Below are 17,039 nucleotides of genomic sequence, written 5' to 3' on the forward strand. Positions count from 1 at the left end.
GTCGCATCAAGTTGAGAATTCCCGTTTTTGTACTTTCCACAGCAATGCGGAACTTGACCGGCAGAGTAAAAGCGTCCGTCAAAACTTGTTGAAGAGATGGAAACTTCTCCACTATCATATGTACCACGAAGGATACTACACCCTATATATATGACATATTTGCATATCTTAATGTCCAGATGTCACAAAGATATATCAAAACAAATTACAACCCACCATGCTTCATTTTTTCATTGTCTTCGTGCTTGCCATATCTGTTCCTTCGGTGGCGTGCGCTTCTGTAGCAAATGGCAGTAGCATCCTGACAGAAGGCCAAGAGCTCAGCAGCGGCAACAGGCTCATCTCAAAGAATGGCAAGTTCACGTTGGGCTTCTTCACGTCAGGCAGCAGTAAGTCTTCCTCAGACAACACCACCTTCCCCAACTGGTATGTAGGTATATGGTTCAACAAGATCCCAAAGTTCACTCCTGTATGGATTGCGAACAGAGAGAAACCAATCAGTGACCCCAAGTTTAGACTACTCAAGCTCAGAATCTCAAGGGATGGCAATCTTGTCGTCTTAAACCAAGCGAGTAAATCCATAATCTGGTCCAGTCAAATAATAACAGCCAAAGGTAGAAGAACAGCTAGCAAAAATACTACCATCATGGCGGCGCTCTCAGACGATGGTAACCTTGTCATAAGAGACGACTCGAACCCATCCATCGTGTGGTGGCAGAGCTTTGATCACCCAACAAATGTTTTCCTGCCCGGTGCAAGGATTGGCCGGAACAAGGTTGCTGGCCAAAAATATAGTCTTGTTTCGAAGAAGAATCTGATAGATCCAGCTCCAGGCCTATACTGCATGGAGCTAGACCCAACTGGTGATCCGCAATACTTTGTTAAGCTCTGTAATTCATCCATGGTGTATTTCTCCACGGGGGAATGGACCGGGTGCGGGTGGTACTTCAATTTGGTGCCGGAGATGTCAGGCAGTCACTTTCTCCACACCAAATTCATCGACAATGATGAAGAGGAGTACTTCACTTATGCCCCGATGGATCCAACAATGATAACAATCTGCTTCCTTGATGTCTCCGGTCTTACCAAGCAACTTCTTTGGCTTGAAATCTTGCAAGATTGGGAAACCATACATGTCCAACCAAGGGCTCCATGCGATGTTTTCGCCGTTTGTGGGCCTTCCACGGTCTGCAATGACAACGCACTTACATTGTGTAACTGCATGAATGGGTTCTCTGTGAAGTCACCAGAGGATTGGGTGCTAGATGATAGAGGAGGTGGATGCATGAGAAATACTCCACTAGAACGTTGCAACAGCAACAAAAGTAACACAACAGGATTAACTGACCAGTTCTTTCCCATACATAGTGTTAGATTACCATATTATGCACATAGCATGGAAACAATTGAGAGTGGACAAGAGTGCATGCAGGTTTGTCTAAGAAATTGCTCATGCACTGCCTACTCCTATGGCAAGAGTGGCTGTTCTATCTGGCATGGCCAACTTATTAATGTAAAGCAGTACAATAATGGCACAGTCAATAGTGACAAAGAGATTCTTTTCCTTCGTCTTGCTGCTGGAGATGTGCAAAGTTGGGGAAACAACACGAAAGGAAATAGAAGAATGATCATAGGTCTCACTGTGTGTGCTTTCGGTTTGTTGGTAATGCTATTGATGATTTGGAGGGGGGGAAAGGAAGTGGTGTTCTCATCCCTTAAGCAACACTGAAGGTGGATGTGGAGTTATAGCATTTAAGTATGTTGATTTGCAGCAGACAACTAAAAATTTCTCAGAGAAGCTTGGTGTAGGTGGTTTTGGCTCTGTATTTAAGGGAATTCTGCGTGACTCGACTACCATAGCGGTGAAGATGCTTGATGGTGCACGCCAAGGAGAAAAACAGTTCAGGGCTGAGGTTAGCACAATTGGAATGATCCAACATGTCAACTTAGTAAAACTGATTGGTTTTTGCTGTGAAGGTGATAGAAGGATGCTTGTTTATGAACACATGGCAAATCGTTCTCTTGATGTCCATATATTCCAAGCCAATGGTTCTATGCTAGATTGGAGTACAAGGTTCCGAATTGCCATTGGTGTTGCTAAAGGATTGTCCTACTTGCATGAGAGTTGTCATGACTGCATAATACATTGCAATATTAAGCCAGAAAACATACTTCTCGATGCGGCACTTGTTCCTAGAATTGCAGATTTTGGGATGGCAAAACTTATGGGAAGGAACTTTAGTCGAGTTCTGACTACAATGAGAGTTCTGACTACAATCGAGATCATAAGACAGACCATCATAGTTCCATGCTACATAATATGGAATATATTCCGCACCCACCACACCGACGAGTAGCCTAGCAACTCCATGCACACGAGTATATGGCATATCACCCTTCTCTGTTTTACCGAACAGTGAACCGAGACTCGAGACAATAAGAAAGTCATTAAGCAAAGTCTCCGGAACACCTGTGAGTCTGACCCATACCTTCTCCAGCGGTGTCCCTGTCGGCTCAGGTCTTGTACACTCGTCAAACTCAAGAATACACTTGCTCCAGGGCACCCTACTGATTCCACACTGAAGCAAGTGGTTAAGATCCTCTCTCCTAGGGAACTCAACTCTATTTACCTGATCCTCCAACATGACATGTGACTAGTGGAAAGACTTAGAAACCAGCCGCTTGAGTTGCTGGCACACCTGTTCCTCTGTCAATGTCCCTTTAGTAACCCTGACCAGACCAAATTTCGAGCTCTCCATCATGGGGGTCACCAAGATCATACGTGGACTCTGGAAGAACATAACCTTTGTGTTGTATACACCATAAATATTCATGACAGTAGTGGGTACCAGAAGCAACGGACAATCGTCAGGTGAGTGTACATGCTTCAAGCATATGTCACATAACACCGCCGTGCAATCAATCACAAAGTGGCCTGGCAGCCCACAACGATAGCAGGTCATCTTTTCTTTCTTGCGTGCCGCCTTATTAGCCATCATATTTTCAGCTTTGTCACTAACTTTGTCGCTCATCCCATCTCTGCCATCGGTAGGCATCGTGGCCAGCACTGACAGCGCCGCCAACACCGTAACCGCCGCCATTGCAGCATTTGGCAGAGAAGCCGTTGAAGTATAAGCCACGACCATCTTCGCCGCGACCACCCCACTGTCAGTCTTTGCCGGTTTGATTGTCGGCTGCTTAGGGTATACCTTGGGGGCATATGGGCGACATGGAGGGGGGTTCCAGTCGTTCCATCCCCGACATCCCCGCTGGCGATAATGAGGCCATGTGGCACCCTCGACAAACTCCCCAGACGGAGGGTTGAAATTTCGCTGCCACTGGTTGCTGCCATAACCTCTTCCTCCCCCGCCATTCCATTGGTTCAAACCATTAGTAAAGCCCTGATAGCCACCGTCGTTTCCACATCCACCTCCGTATCCGCCACGACCGCCATTGAAGCCACCCTTGGCCGTGAGGAAAATCACCATGGCCGCCGCCTCTAGAAACAACTACAGAATAACCATGCCCCATGACCTGCCCGGCATCACCGCCCTGCGCCCCGTGCCGTCTCCACCGCGCGGTGCAGCAGGTGGCTATGGCGGTTGCTATGCTGGGAACCGTGGGGGCGGCCGGGAGTCACCTCGCCCAGCCATGTTCGCCGGCGGGATTCGCCGCGCCCTGCCAGTCAGCGAAGGGAATCCAGTCGCCGGCCCTTTAAGTGAAACAAGTGCTAAGCACGCCACATAAGCGAAACAATGACATGTCAGAGTAATTAAGGAGGAGAGAGAGCACTTTGATGACCTAGGAAGAACCAATGCCAAGTACGTAAACCTATGTAAACCACTTAAATGAAAGAAGTTGACAAATGCATGAAAGAGTTTAGGTGCTAAATCATTTAATAAAGTAAGCTTAGCAACAACATGTTAATCACCTATGCATTGGGAAGTATATCATCTAAGCACCTTTGCATTGAAAGAGCCTAAGAAAGTTTTGTTCATCATGTCCAACTACGTGCTGGACTGTTGTACTGTGGCATTTATAGCGTAGTGTAGACGGGGTTGCAGCATTGAAGACAAGTCGTGCAAGAAAACAGAAATGACAACCACATACGGGAGCTGACTAATCTAACGTGTACATTTTCGTCCTACCAATAGACATGTAACCCTCCCAATAGTCTACTCTCTACCGTGTGCCGCTGCCCCTTGTTCTCTCTCGTGCTACAATGAGACGAGAGGTACAACCCCTCATACGTTGGTGTTCCTCCTGCTTCACTAGAAACACGGGATTAAACTTGCACACATGACCCTCGGCCAAAATGGCACTGTAGGGCAAACACACACATACTTAATTAGTTATAATCTTGGACCGATATTACTCGGGGGTCTTGTCCATGGTCACTGTGAGTTGGTAAGCAGAAACCACATGACTTTGGTAGTTTTTTTTTTTTTTGACTGACCAGCGTGAGCTCTGCTTTTTTTCATCAAGAAGAAAATTGACCGATTAATAAGAAAATTGGCCGAAAATCGAATGACTTGACTAGTTTAGAATTCCATGTGTTCTTCAAGCAAGATGTTTATACGGAATCAACTACCTCCAAATTCCGGCACGTCTATGGCAATGCCAACCGCGGAATTCCATGCACCTGCTTGGCATTTGGTTTTTCAACCATTTAGCCGTGAGTAGTCCCTGACCAATCTTAGTATCTGATGAACGTATGATGATACATTTACCCTAGCTTTCAGGTTCAAGCGGTAAAACCGAAAAGCTCACACACACACACACACACACACACACACACACACACACACACACACACAAATACAAATACTCCCTCCGTTCCTAAATATTTGTCTTTCTAGAGATTTCAAATAGACTATCACATATAGATGTATATAAACACATTTTAGAGTGTAGATTCATTCATTTGTATTTGAAGTGAAAAAATGATTGTTTTGAGCTGCGCCTAAACGACAACCAAGCGCGTTTTTCCAGCTGGAGGGGAAAACAATTCGGAGCCGTATTTTACGCTGGTTTGGGCCTAAAAAACGGCCATCCAAGCGGGGCGTAAGATAAGAGTTTGGGTTACATCATCATTCCTAGTACGAGATTCAAAACTACCATATAATTACTTCGTTCACAAGATATTCAAAACTTCAAACCACGTGGAGAATCCACTAGTCAGATACATTTTTGTTCTTTTTTTATCTTTTTTCTGAAAAGGAGGATGACCCCCCGCCTCTGCATCAGGGCGATGCATACAACCATTTTATTAACTATTCACCAAGATCTTACAAAGTAATACATCCACAAGTATGAAGCCAGCATCGTTGCAACATCTGTCGCTACTGTGCGTATTGTCAGTGCCGCCAGCCCAGACATCACACCAAAGGCCAACATCTAAAACCGAAGAGCTCAACCAAGCCGCAACCGCGAGGTCTTGGGCACACACCGGCCCGACACACTCTCAGCAGACACCACATAAGCACGCTATAGAGGCCACCGCCACCGTCTTCCACCTGTCCATTTTCAGAGCAGGTACCGACACATTGACCTTGCCAGGCCCTGCCGTCGACGCCACCATGGTGCCAGACAACGCCACCTCCATACGTGCATCCATCATCACGCATCCGAGGCCGAGACCATGCAGCGCCACGGCGCCGAGACACCGCATCGTCGATGCATCACTTGAAACGCCACTCAACCGCTGAAACCGTCCACTTACCAATGCACACCTCCAAGAATGACGCCCCCAAGGACAGAAAGACCCAAGAGCGCCACTGTCATCTGATCGACTCATATAGAGTTTCCCCTGGAGGTAGCAGATAGTGGTCTGGAGCTTCTCCACGGTGATGCCTTATAGAAGGGGACAACACAAAAGAGTGTTACCATTGAAGGCCTTCTCAACTAGCCAAGAGCAAGGTTTTCACCCGGATCTACTCGATGAACCCCCATCTAGCATCGTGTGCCCTGTCTACCACCAATCTCTGATGCTGCACAGCGAGCAGGCCTCACCGGCCAGACCATGCATCCGGCGACCGGTCTACCATGCCCTCCACGCTGCCGCCACCGCATAACCGTCCGCCGCCGCTGCCCTACGCAGGGCTGACAGCCGCACCACCAGGGCCTGATCGGTTGTGCCTCCTCGCGCTGAGAGGCCCTGCACCACCCCCTTCACGCGGGAGAGAGGGAGACCCCCACCTTCGCCATTGACCCCTGGGCTTAACCTGGCGGCGTCCCCATGCGGCGACGGAGGGAAGGAAGGAAGGAGGCAGCGCCCCGGGAGGCTAGGGTTGTGTTACCGCCCGAGTCGCCTGAGCGGGGACGCCGCGGGGGTTGGGAGTCCACCCGCGTTGTGGAAAAAATGGACTATAGAAACATTTCTCATGAATGAATATATAGTTTGGGATTAGTCGTGAGTAGTTTGCGTCATACAAGGTTAATTGCATTTTTCTTCCTTCGTGCAACTGGGCAATTGCTTTTTTAGGACCAAGACCAGACTATTAGTTCAGTTTAGTTTTGAACCGGCACTTTGTAGTAGTCAACAATATGGTGCATCAACGACTATTAAATGAGACCAGACAAGTATTCTATAGACCTCATGCAACCACCTGCAAGTCAAGAAACCTCGGTGCATCTATAAAACGCCTGTCCTGCCCCGACTAGTAGTTCTTCTCATGCATCCACCTCCAAACGGTTCATCCTATTTCCAATTCTTTTCAGTTCCAGTGCAGGTCTTGTCTCTGGTTAATTGTTGTAGGATTGTAGCTACGCCTGGTTCAAGCACAAACAATTAGTACGTACGTAATCTCTCTCTCTCTCTCTCTCTCTCTCTCTCTCTCTCTCTCTCTCTCTCTCTCATCAGTACGTAACTTCTAAAAAACTTCCATTCTACATATGTTTTCCTTCATCCTCAGCTCAATCAATTAACTCATTTTTGTTAGCCAGGTTTGCATAAAGTTGAGCGCTGCATATGCATATGGACATGGATGGGATCAAAATACACACGGCAGCATGCTTTACCATTGCATTTCTATTTCTCGCCACAATCATCTCCAAGATCATTGCAGGAATCACAACCATTCATCTTACGCGCAAAGGAAAAAGATCACCAATTACTCTGCGCCTGCCACAAGTCGTGAGTGGAGCTCCTCTAATGGCAGCCCTGCTCACACTTGTGACGCCCAAGAAGGGTTTACATGCTGCAATCCATGAACTACACATGAAGATGGGAAGTGTGTTCACAGTGAACCTTTTTGGGCTAAAGAAGGTGACCTTAATTAAGATTATTTTGCAGATGTAACAAATGTTAAATTTAAGAGTATTCTCTGAGTTACAAACTCACGTACATGTGATCAATTTTGAAGGTGACATTTTTGGTTGGGCCAGAGGTCACTCCTCATTTCTTCAAGGGATCGCCATCTCAGATCGACTTCGGCGATACAGCTAAGATCATTGTGCCCGTCCTCGGTCCAGGAGTTCTGTTTGGTGTGGACATGGCTACCAGGAATGAGCAGATCCGATTTTGTACCAAGGCGATACAGCCGGCTGTTGAAAATTCGCCCTCAGGATCGATCACATCAAATCACGACGAACACGCGCACACAAAAACTGATAGCCAAGGGCTCTTGTCGTGCCCTTATTTCCTCTTTATTAATTTTCTGGTTTTCTCTGTTTTCTCTCTTTTCACAGGGTTACAAACCTTGACCGTAATGCCTGTATATATACAGGCACGAGACCATGACTAGCAAAGCTAGCCGGACACTACTTAACCTAAACATACTAGGACTGAACTACAAAAGCAACACGGACACAGCGAAAGCCTACTAGGACACGGCCGCGTACCACTACTCGTGGCCGGACACAAATTCAGTTACCTAATCTAATTACACAGCAACCCTGCTCACACTACTAATCCTAACCGGACTCAATTCTGTCTCACGCAGCCTGCTCGCTTGCACATAACTACTTACCTAGTTAAAAGTAACTTATGTTTGGATTACCTAACACCGGCGAGGTTGCGAAGAGATGTTCATTCCATGGTTTGTGTAGTGGAGGTAATTTTACTTTTAGATAATAAAGATATATCTTTCCCTTCCTCTGCCTCAGGAGATGCACGCAACCTGATTAGGAACGCAAGTTCCTCTATTTTGATTGATATGCACCATTTAATTACTCCGCCTTATGATTATTAGTTGTTTGATTTATAAATCTTTTTTTAGAATGCTTGATATGGAAAATTTTGTATGTAGGACTACTTTGCGAAATGGGGACAAAATGGCACGGTTGATTTAAAGCATGAGCTTGGCCACCTAATCGTGTTGATCGCAAACAGATGCTTGCTTGGCAATGAGATCAAAGGCCACAACTTGGAAGAAGTGTCGAGACTCCTCCATGAACTATTTGAAAACAGCTTCCACATGATCAACTTATTCTTCCCGCACCTCCCAATTCCGCCGCACCGCCGACGCGACGAAGCGCGTGCAAGGCTGGGAGAAATGCTCCATGAGATAGTCAGATCACGTAGAAGAATTAGCCCAGCCCGAGTCATGGACAACAATGATGACTCAAAGTACAGTGATGGCAGATCCATGACAGAGAGAGAGATCGTCGGGCTACTCATTGCCATCTTGTTCGCCGGGCAGCACACGAGCTCGAGTACCAGCACCTGGACAGGAGCTTGCCTGCTAAGCAATAAAAAGTACATGACAGCTGCCATGGAAGAGCAGAAGAAAATCATTGAGCAAAATGGAGAACCCATCGACTACACCATCTTGTCAAAGATGGATACCTTGCGTTGCTGTATCAAAGAGGCACTGAGGCTTTATTCTCCGACGCCATTATTACTTCGTCATGCACACAAGAGCTTCGCTGTGCAAACCAGAGATCGCATGGAATATGAGATCCCAGAAGGGCATGCTTTGGCGTGCTCCATAGCAGTAAGCAACAAGTTGCCTTACATATTTAAGAACCCTAATGTGTATGATCCGTGCCGGTTTGGCCTGGGGAGAGAGGAGGACAAAACCGGTGGCAAGTTTTCGGATATATACTTTGGTGCTGGAAGGTATTCTTGCTTGGGGCAGGATTATGCTTTCATGCAAATCAAGGTGATATGGAGCTATTTGCTGAGGAACTTTGAGCTCGAGTTGATCTCTCCTTTCCCTGAGCTAGAGAATGACAAAATATTACCAGGACCTAGGGGCGAAGTGATGGTTACTTACAGGAGAAGGTCAATAGTTAATTAGCACGCATGCATGTAAAGTATGAATTTGTAAGCTAACTGTGTGTCCGTGTGTCATTTTTATACGTGTGAATTAATATATAGTAAATATGTGCTAGAAAAGGGAGAACAATTAGCATTTGTGAAATACCTCGCCATTACAGTGGGTGTGTGAGTTAGAAATGTGGTCATGTGTGTATGTGTACACGTTCAAGTTATGCTTGTTCTGTAAAGAAAGTCTGTTCTTATTGCCCTGCTAATAAAAAGAAATTTATTACTCCAATATTTTTCAGAATATAATACTCCATATGCTTCAAAATATGTGTATTAGGTTTTGCAGGTAATCTACAGAGGAACTAGCTGGATTCCTAGGTGGTCGTGACTCAGCCGTGCGGAAGCCAAAGAGTATATGGCTTATGGGTGCAACTGATGGGAGACGGTAGCACGAGATACCTACAACCAGTTTGGATGGCGGTTCAATATGATAGGTGCATATGGCTTTGAGTTCTTCCTTTACTTTATCTCTTATACTACAAACTTGTTGGATCTTTTGGTTAATAAGATGGCTGCATGCATCGCTTTCATGTAGAGGTCAAGGATAATCCTTCTTTTCTAAAAAAATAGGTTTTGTTAAGACAAGATTTTGACACACAGTTAAACTAAACTATGTAACATATGCGATATAAAACCATAACCCTGAAAAGTACCTTTTTTTGAGCATCAGTACAGACACAAGCGCTCATATACACGCGCATACACTCACCCCTATAAACGCACACTGAGCCGGCATACCATCTTGAGATTTACGAAGCCACCATAGGCACCTCGTCGTCGACGGAAACGTCTCCTCCCACTGAAAGCGCATCGCTGGAAATCCTGAAATAAATCAAGGAATAATGCGAGCACCAGGATTTGAACCCTGGTGGGTTGGGGATACCATTGTCCACCTAACCATCTCAGCCACAGGTTAAATCCAATGACATTGATCTCATGTTACATAAAAAATATACGTATTTTATTATAATAGTCCTAACAAAACCTTATATGCTAGGTGTTTTGAAACGGAAGGCATAATGTTCAAAATCTTATATTTATTAATTGGAGGCACCATCAAAGGCTCCACGGTAATTCTGGAGGTTAGAAAATTTCATCCATAGGATTAACTAATGGTAGTAAAATAGCCCGTCAGATGTGATCTACCTATTCGGCCAATTCCACCAGCCTGAAAGAAGGAATCTAATCGAGGACCCTAATCGCTTTCCATCCTCCTCCGTAAAAAAAAATGGAAACAGAGGAATACATCTCCTCCTTGGAAAGCGATTAGTTTCTCCTTCATCTTGAGCTGGCCAATCAATTAGGATCTCCAATAGACGAGGTGAAGTGATTACAAAGATCATGCCAAGGGAAGATGGAGAGTACTGGCCGGCAGCAATCTAGCAGCTCCATTCTTTGATCTACCTGCATAGGCTGGCTGCATCATGCCTCCAGATGCAGACAAAGGTACTGCATAAAGCATGTCTGATATTACTACGTGTGGCTGCTTTAGATTTGGGTAGTTCGAATGATTGGGTATACGAGTAGAATTTCTTGATACATTCATAAGCAAGGTGTGGTAACTACATATATGTCACTATTTTTGCCATAATTAGGAGAAATAAATATTAAAAACGATTATATGCTGAAATCTCCATACCCATATACTAAAGGGAGGTAGTAGAAATAATCCCTACGTCTCTCATCCCTCCGAAAGATGCGAAACACACACACCCACACACCCACACACACACAGACGCAGACAATTATCTATGTGCTACAGCAATATATGCATATGTGTTGGCAGTATTGCCAATAAAAAATATATATAATCGTGAATTTATCTCAACCAATTTTTTGACATCTATTTGATGTAGTTTACTGGAAAAAACTAACAAAAAATAGAACAAAAAAACTTCGAATGTTTTATGTAAATGGTACTGAATGATTCAGAACTTCCTAAATATGTTCCCGATGACATATGCTCAATGGCAGACACACAAGACCAAACTCTACAGCGCCTAGCGAGCGATCCCTGGGAGAACAAAAACTACAAGGTGCATATAGTACTTTAACGACAATAGAATCTGCTGATCGGTCCTGAAAGAAGACGGCATGGCCCTTGGTTAGCCAAGGCGTTGATGAGCAGACCGTTGCCCGACGAGGTCAAGTAGTATAAGGACACCCATAACAAGAGTTGATGGCGAGTACCGTCCTGTGCAGCTCCATGAGTCGCTTTGGTCATGTACACGTAGCAATCTGACTGCATGCATGGGCTCAAGATGTGTTGACACCAGATTTTGGCACGGTCAATAACTTATTTAAGATGGCCTCAAATGGAGAAGTGATCTTCATGAAAGAGTTCCGTATTGTCGATATGAACATCTTTGAAGTTTGGGTCATCGCAGTCCGATTTCATCTCGAAGGCCGAAACTATACTCAAAGTACTAAGATCATATATTCAGAGTACAGTTTGGCTGATTAAGCCCCCAAGACGACCTCAAATGGAAACATTATATACACGGATTGTCTTCGTCTCGTCGAAACGATCGATTTTGATATAAAAATCGTTCCAATGCGAGTTCGTATGCAAAAGTTAGAGCCATCGGAACACAGCCCTGTCACGAGGCAAAAACTGGCGCGCCCCACCAGACACCCTGTCTGATGGGTAGCGCGAGGGATAGCCTGTTTTGCGCGACCATTTGACTCTCGAGATGATCTCTGATCAAAAAACGTTCAACATAAAAGTTGTTCGTCTCGTTGAAACGGTCAAGATTGCTTTTGGGCTCGTTTCCATCCGAGATCGTTTACCACCACAAAAAGACCTGCAAGGTGTAGCCAGTTTAAACCGAACAGTTTTGGAAAGTTCGGACAAAATCAATCCGAATTTGACTAGGGTTTTGGACGTGGATCCAAGCCTTTTCCTGGCACGGGAAGTCCAGCCGCCTCTTATATACCTAAGGGGTGACGGCCGATTGAATAACCCACAATCGATCAATCAATCTACCACTTTTTATCTTTTATCTTTTCTCCTTAACCCTAGTTGTTCTTCTTCCTCGTTCTTCGTTTGTTCTTCTTCATTGCAGGGAGGCGAACCTCGAGGCCCTAGGGGCGATCAGGTCATTCTAGGGCAGCCCATAGCCGCCACGCGCCCAGACGGGGTCCCTCCCGGGCGTGTGGGGTTTCGGGTCCCAAAAGCGCCGGCTTGCTGTCTTGCGTATCGCGCTGGAAGTCGGCCTCCCGCGGTGTGAGTTGCGGAGCATCTCCCTCGGCGCCGCGGGTACACATCGACGTGTTCGTGTGACGCGTTCCAGCGTCAACACACTTTTTGGCGACTCCGCTGGGGATGAAGCTTTGAACGGTCTCCAGCCCGTTCTTGCTACGAAGAGATCGTCATCTAGGGTTTGCAATCTACAAAGGTAACATGAATACCCAATTCACTTATGTAGATGCAAAAAATACATATGTTGTTGCTAGATCGTCTAATGAACATATTGTATCGACTAGCCCTAGTTTTATCAATCATGCATCTAATTATGTGCAACAGCCGATTCAGAATAATCTTCATGCTTCAACTTCATATAATTTTAGCAACATGCAACATATGTATCCCAACTCCCATGCATCGGCAACCCCACAAATCTATATGCCGATGAACAACATGATGAGTTCGGTTAATCATGTTGAGACACCCCATGTAGGAACTTCCAATAGTATGCAACAAAGTGTTTCAACTTTTTATTCAACGGCAAATAACTTGCAGTATGTTTATCCAAACGTGCCGGTGGATAGGGGAATTGGCCATGCCACTACTAGTTATTCGGCCAATTACCCTCAAACATCGTATGCTACACCTCATGCTACGAATTTTTCGGCACCATACGCAATTGTAGATATTCGTGATTCGGCTCCGCACCTTCAGGACGACACTAGTGTCTTAGCATCTCTGCAAAACTCGATCAAGGTTGCACAAAGAATCATCAAAAGAGGATCCATAGACGGAGAAGTCATCCATGAATACCTCACAAATCTTTTCACAAAAATCAGAAAATATAGCCATCATGTATCTTTGAAAGGTAGCAGGTGCATTACATAAACCAAAAGGCATACGTCTATAAGCAAAAGCACCAAAAGGGCAAGTAAAAGTAGTTTTAGATTGATCCCTCGCAGATACAGGTATCTGAGAGAAGCCAGAATAACCATCTAGAAAGCAAAAATGTGTGTGTTTGGATAGGCTTTCTAGCATTTGATCAATAAATGGTAAAGGGTAATGGTCTTTCTTAGTAGCTTTATTTAACTTACGAAAATCAATTACCATCCTATAACCTTAATAATTCTTTGCGGGATCAATTCATCTTTATCATTAGGGACAACGGTAATACATCCCTTTTTAGGGACACAATGGACAGGGCTTACCCATTCACTATCAGCAACGGGATGAATAATACCTGCCTCAAGGAGCTTTAGTATCTCCTTTCTTACCACTTCCTTCATTTTGGGATTTAATCGTCTTTGAGGATCTCTAACTGGTTTGGCATCTTTCTCCACTGAAATTTTATGTTGACATAATGTGGGACTAATGCCCTTAAGATCATCCAGAGTATATCAAATAGCAGCTCGGTGCTTCTTCAGAGTTTTCAATAATCTTTCTTCTTCTTTCTCTGAAAGTTTAGCACTAATAATAACAGGATATATTTCTTTTTCATCAAGATAAGCATACTTAAGATTATCAGGTAAGGGTTTGAGTTCAAACACAGGATCACCCTTGGGTGGAGGGGGATCCCCAAGAATTTCAACGGGAAGATTATGTTTCAACATAGGTTCTTGTTTAAGGAACACTTCATCTATTTCTTCCCTTTCCTTCATAAACATATCGTTTTCATGGTCTAGCAAATATTGTTCTAACGGATCAGTTGGTGGAACAGCAATGGAAGCAAGACCAATAATTTCATCCTTACTAGGTGGTTCCCTTTCACGAGGTTGTCTACTAAACTTAGCAAAATTAAACTCATGAGACATACCATCTATGCCAACAGTGACAATATTCTTTTCACAATTAATCTTAGCACTAGCAATATTCAAGAAGGGTCTACCAAAAATAATGGGACAAAAATCATCTTGTGGGGAACCAAGAACAAGAAAATCAGCAGGGTATTTAATCTTCCCACACAAGACTTCAACATCTCTAACAATCCCAATAGGTTTAATGGTGTCCCTATTAGCAAGCTTAATAGTAACATCAATGTCTTCTAATTTAACAGGTGCAATATCGTGCATAATTTCTTTATAAAGATCATAAGGTATCGCATTAGCACTAGCACCCATATCACATAAACCGTTATAACGATGATATCCTATTTTAACAGAAATAACATGCGTGCCTACAACAGGTCTACGTATCTTAGTATCAGGTCTAGCAATATTAGCAGTTTCACCACAAAAAGAGATAACATGCCCATCTAAGTCCTCATCCAAAAGATCTTTAATCATAGCAATACCAGGTTCAACATTAATTTGCTCAGGAGGTGTATAGGTCCTAGTATTACTCTTCCGGACAACAGTCGAAGCTTTGACATGATCTTTTATCCTAACAAGAAAAGGACATTTTTGAACATAAGCAGTAGGAATAATGGGATCACTATATGTAATAGTCTTCTCTTTGACTGTAATAGGTGTAACTACTTTAACTTCAACAGGAGGATTATATTTAAACCACTTCTCTTTAGGGAGATCAACGTGGGTAGAAAAAGTTTCACAAAAAGTAGCTACTATCTCAGAGTCAAGTCCATACTTAGAGCTAAATCCACGGAAAGCATAGGTATCCATAAAAGATTTAACACAATCGAACTTAGGTGTCATACCTGACTCCTTACCATCATCGTAACCCCAATCTTCAGAGTTGCGTTTAATTCTTTCCAATAAGTCCCATTTGAAATCAATAGTCCTCAGCATATAGGAACCAGCACAGGAAGTATCGAGCAGGTTGCGAGTATCAAGAGAAAGCCAAGCATAAAAATTCTGAATAATCATTTCCTGAGAGAGCTCATGATTGGGGCATGAATATAACATTGACTTAAGCCTCCCCCAAGCTTGAGCGATGCTTTCTCCTTCGCGAGGCCAGAAATTATATATGTAATTACGATCACGATGAACAAGATGCATAGGATAGAACTTCTGGCGAAATTCCAACTTCAATCGCTTATAGTTCCAATATCTCATATCATCACATAGCCTATACCATGTCATTGCATCTCCCTTCAAAGATAAAGGGAAGACCTTCCTTTTGACAACATCATTGGGAATACCTGCAAGCTTAAATAATCCACAAACTTCATCCACGAAGATAAGGTGTAAGTCAGGATGCAATGTTCCGTCTCCTGCAAAAGGATTAGCTTGCAGTTTCTATATCATACCCGAAGGAATCTCAAAGTGAATATTTTCATAAGGTTCAGTAGGTTGAGGAGCATCCATTGGCTCTTCTGGTTGGGGTGAAGATACCCCAAACAAGCCCCTCAAAGGATTAGTTCCATAGTGACAAGTAACAGAAAATTTTAGCACACTATATAAATGTTTCCTTACCAAGTCGACTCACCAAGAGCGCTACGCTCCCCGGCAACGGCGCCAGAAAAGAATCTTGATGACCCACAAGTATAAGGGATCTATCGTAGTCCTTCCGATAAGTAAGAGTGTCAAACCCAACGAGGAGCAGAAGGAAATGATAAGCGGTTTTCAGTAAGGTTTTCTCTGCAAGCACTGAAATAGTAGGTGATAGATAGTTTTGTGATAAGATAAATAGTAACAAGCAAAAAGTAAATAAAGTAAATAAAGTGCAGCAAGGTGGCCCAATCCTTTTTGTAGCAAAGGATAAGCCTGGAAAAACTCTAATAATGAAGAAGGAGCTCCCGAGGACACATTGGGAATTATCGTCAAGCTAGTTTTCATCACATTCATAAGATTCGCGTTCGGTACTTTGATAATTTGATATGTGGATGGACCGGCACTTGGGTACTGCCCTAACATGGACAAGCATCCCACTTATGATTAACCCCTATTGCAAGCATCTGCAACTACAAAAAGGAGTATTAAGGTAAACCTAACCACAACATTAAACATATGGGTCCATATCAACCCATAACGAAGGAACGCATAAACAAGGGTTTATGCTTCTGTCACTCTAGCAACCCATCATCCACTTATTACTTCCCTATGCCTTCCTCTAGGCCCAAATAATGCTTAAGTGTCATGTAGTCGACGTTCACATAACACCAATAGAGGAGAGACAACATACATCTCATCAAAATATCGAACGAATACCAAACTCACATGACTACTAATAGCCAGACTTCACCCATGTCCTCAGGAACAAACGTAACTACTCACAAAGCATATTCATGTTCATAATAATAGGGGTAATAATATGCATAAAGGATCTCAACATATGATCTTCCACCAAGTAAACCAAATAGCATCAACTACAAGGAGTAATCAACACTACTAGCAACCCACAGGTACCAATTTGTGGTTTTGATACAAGATTGGATACAAGAGATGAACTAGGGTTTTGAGAGGAGATGGTGCTGGTGAAGATGTTGATGGAGATTGACCCCCTCCTGATGAGAGGATCGTTGGTGATGACGTTGGTGATGATTTCCCCCTTCCAGAGGGAAGTGTCCCCGGCAGAATAGCTCCGCCAGAGCCCTAGATTGATTCCGCCAAGGTTCCGCCTCGTGGCAGCGGAGTTTCGTCCCGTAAGCTTGCCCACGATTTTTTCCAGGACAAAACCCTTCAT

At 44.1% G+C, this 17,039-nt stretch overlaps 1 protein-coding gene and 1 pseudogene across 1 annotated transcript; both read left to right on the top strand.

Moving 5' to 3' along the window:
• Positions 1-217: 217 nt before the first annotated feature.
• Positions 218-2,357, top strand: LOC123038759 (G-type lectin S-receptor-like serine/threonine-protein kinase At2g19130; annotated as a pseudogene).
• Positions 2,358-6,982: 4,625 nt separating this feature from the next.
• On the top strand, positions 6,983-9,841 carry LOC123039975 (obtusifoliol 14-alpha demethylase-like). Its single transcript, XM_044462944.1, has 5 exons — positions 6,983-7,267; positions 7,365-7,535; positions 8,001-8,054; positions 8,250-9,226; positions 9,790-9,841. Exons 1-5 carry the CDS (start codon positions 6,983-6,985, stop codon positions 9,839-9,841), a joined length of 1,539 nt encoding a protein of 512 aa, XP_044318879.1.
• Positions 9,842-17,039: the final 7,198 nt, after the last annotated feature.

The sequence above is a fragment of the Triticum aestivum genome, chromosome 2B (genome assembly GCF_018294505.1).
Source record: "Triticum aestivum cultivar Chinese Spring chromosome 2B, IWGSC CS RefSeq v2.1, whole genome shotgun sequence".
Classification (NCBI taxonomy): Eukaryota; Viridiplantae; Streptophyta; class Magnoliopsida; order Poales; family Poaceae; genus Triticum; species Triticum aestivum.

Bases quoted from the DNA above. Each gene is read 5' to 3' on its own strand.
- LOC123039975 (XM_044462944.1), top strand. From the start codon at position 6,983: ATGGATGGGATCAAAATACACACGGCAGCATGCTTTACCATTGCATTT. The intron at 7,268-7,364 runs GTGACCTTAATT...TCAATTTTGAAG, and splicing joins ACCTTTTTGGGCTAAAGAAG to GTGACATTTTTGGTTGGGCC. The intron at 8,055-8,249 runs GTAATTTTACTT...TTTTGTATGTAG, and splicing joins CCATGGTTTGTGTAGTGGAG to GACTACTTTGCGAAATGGGG.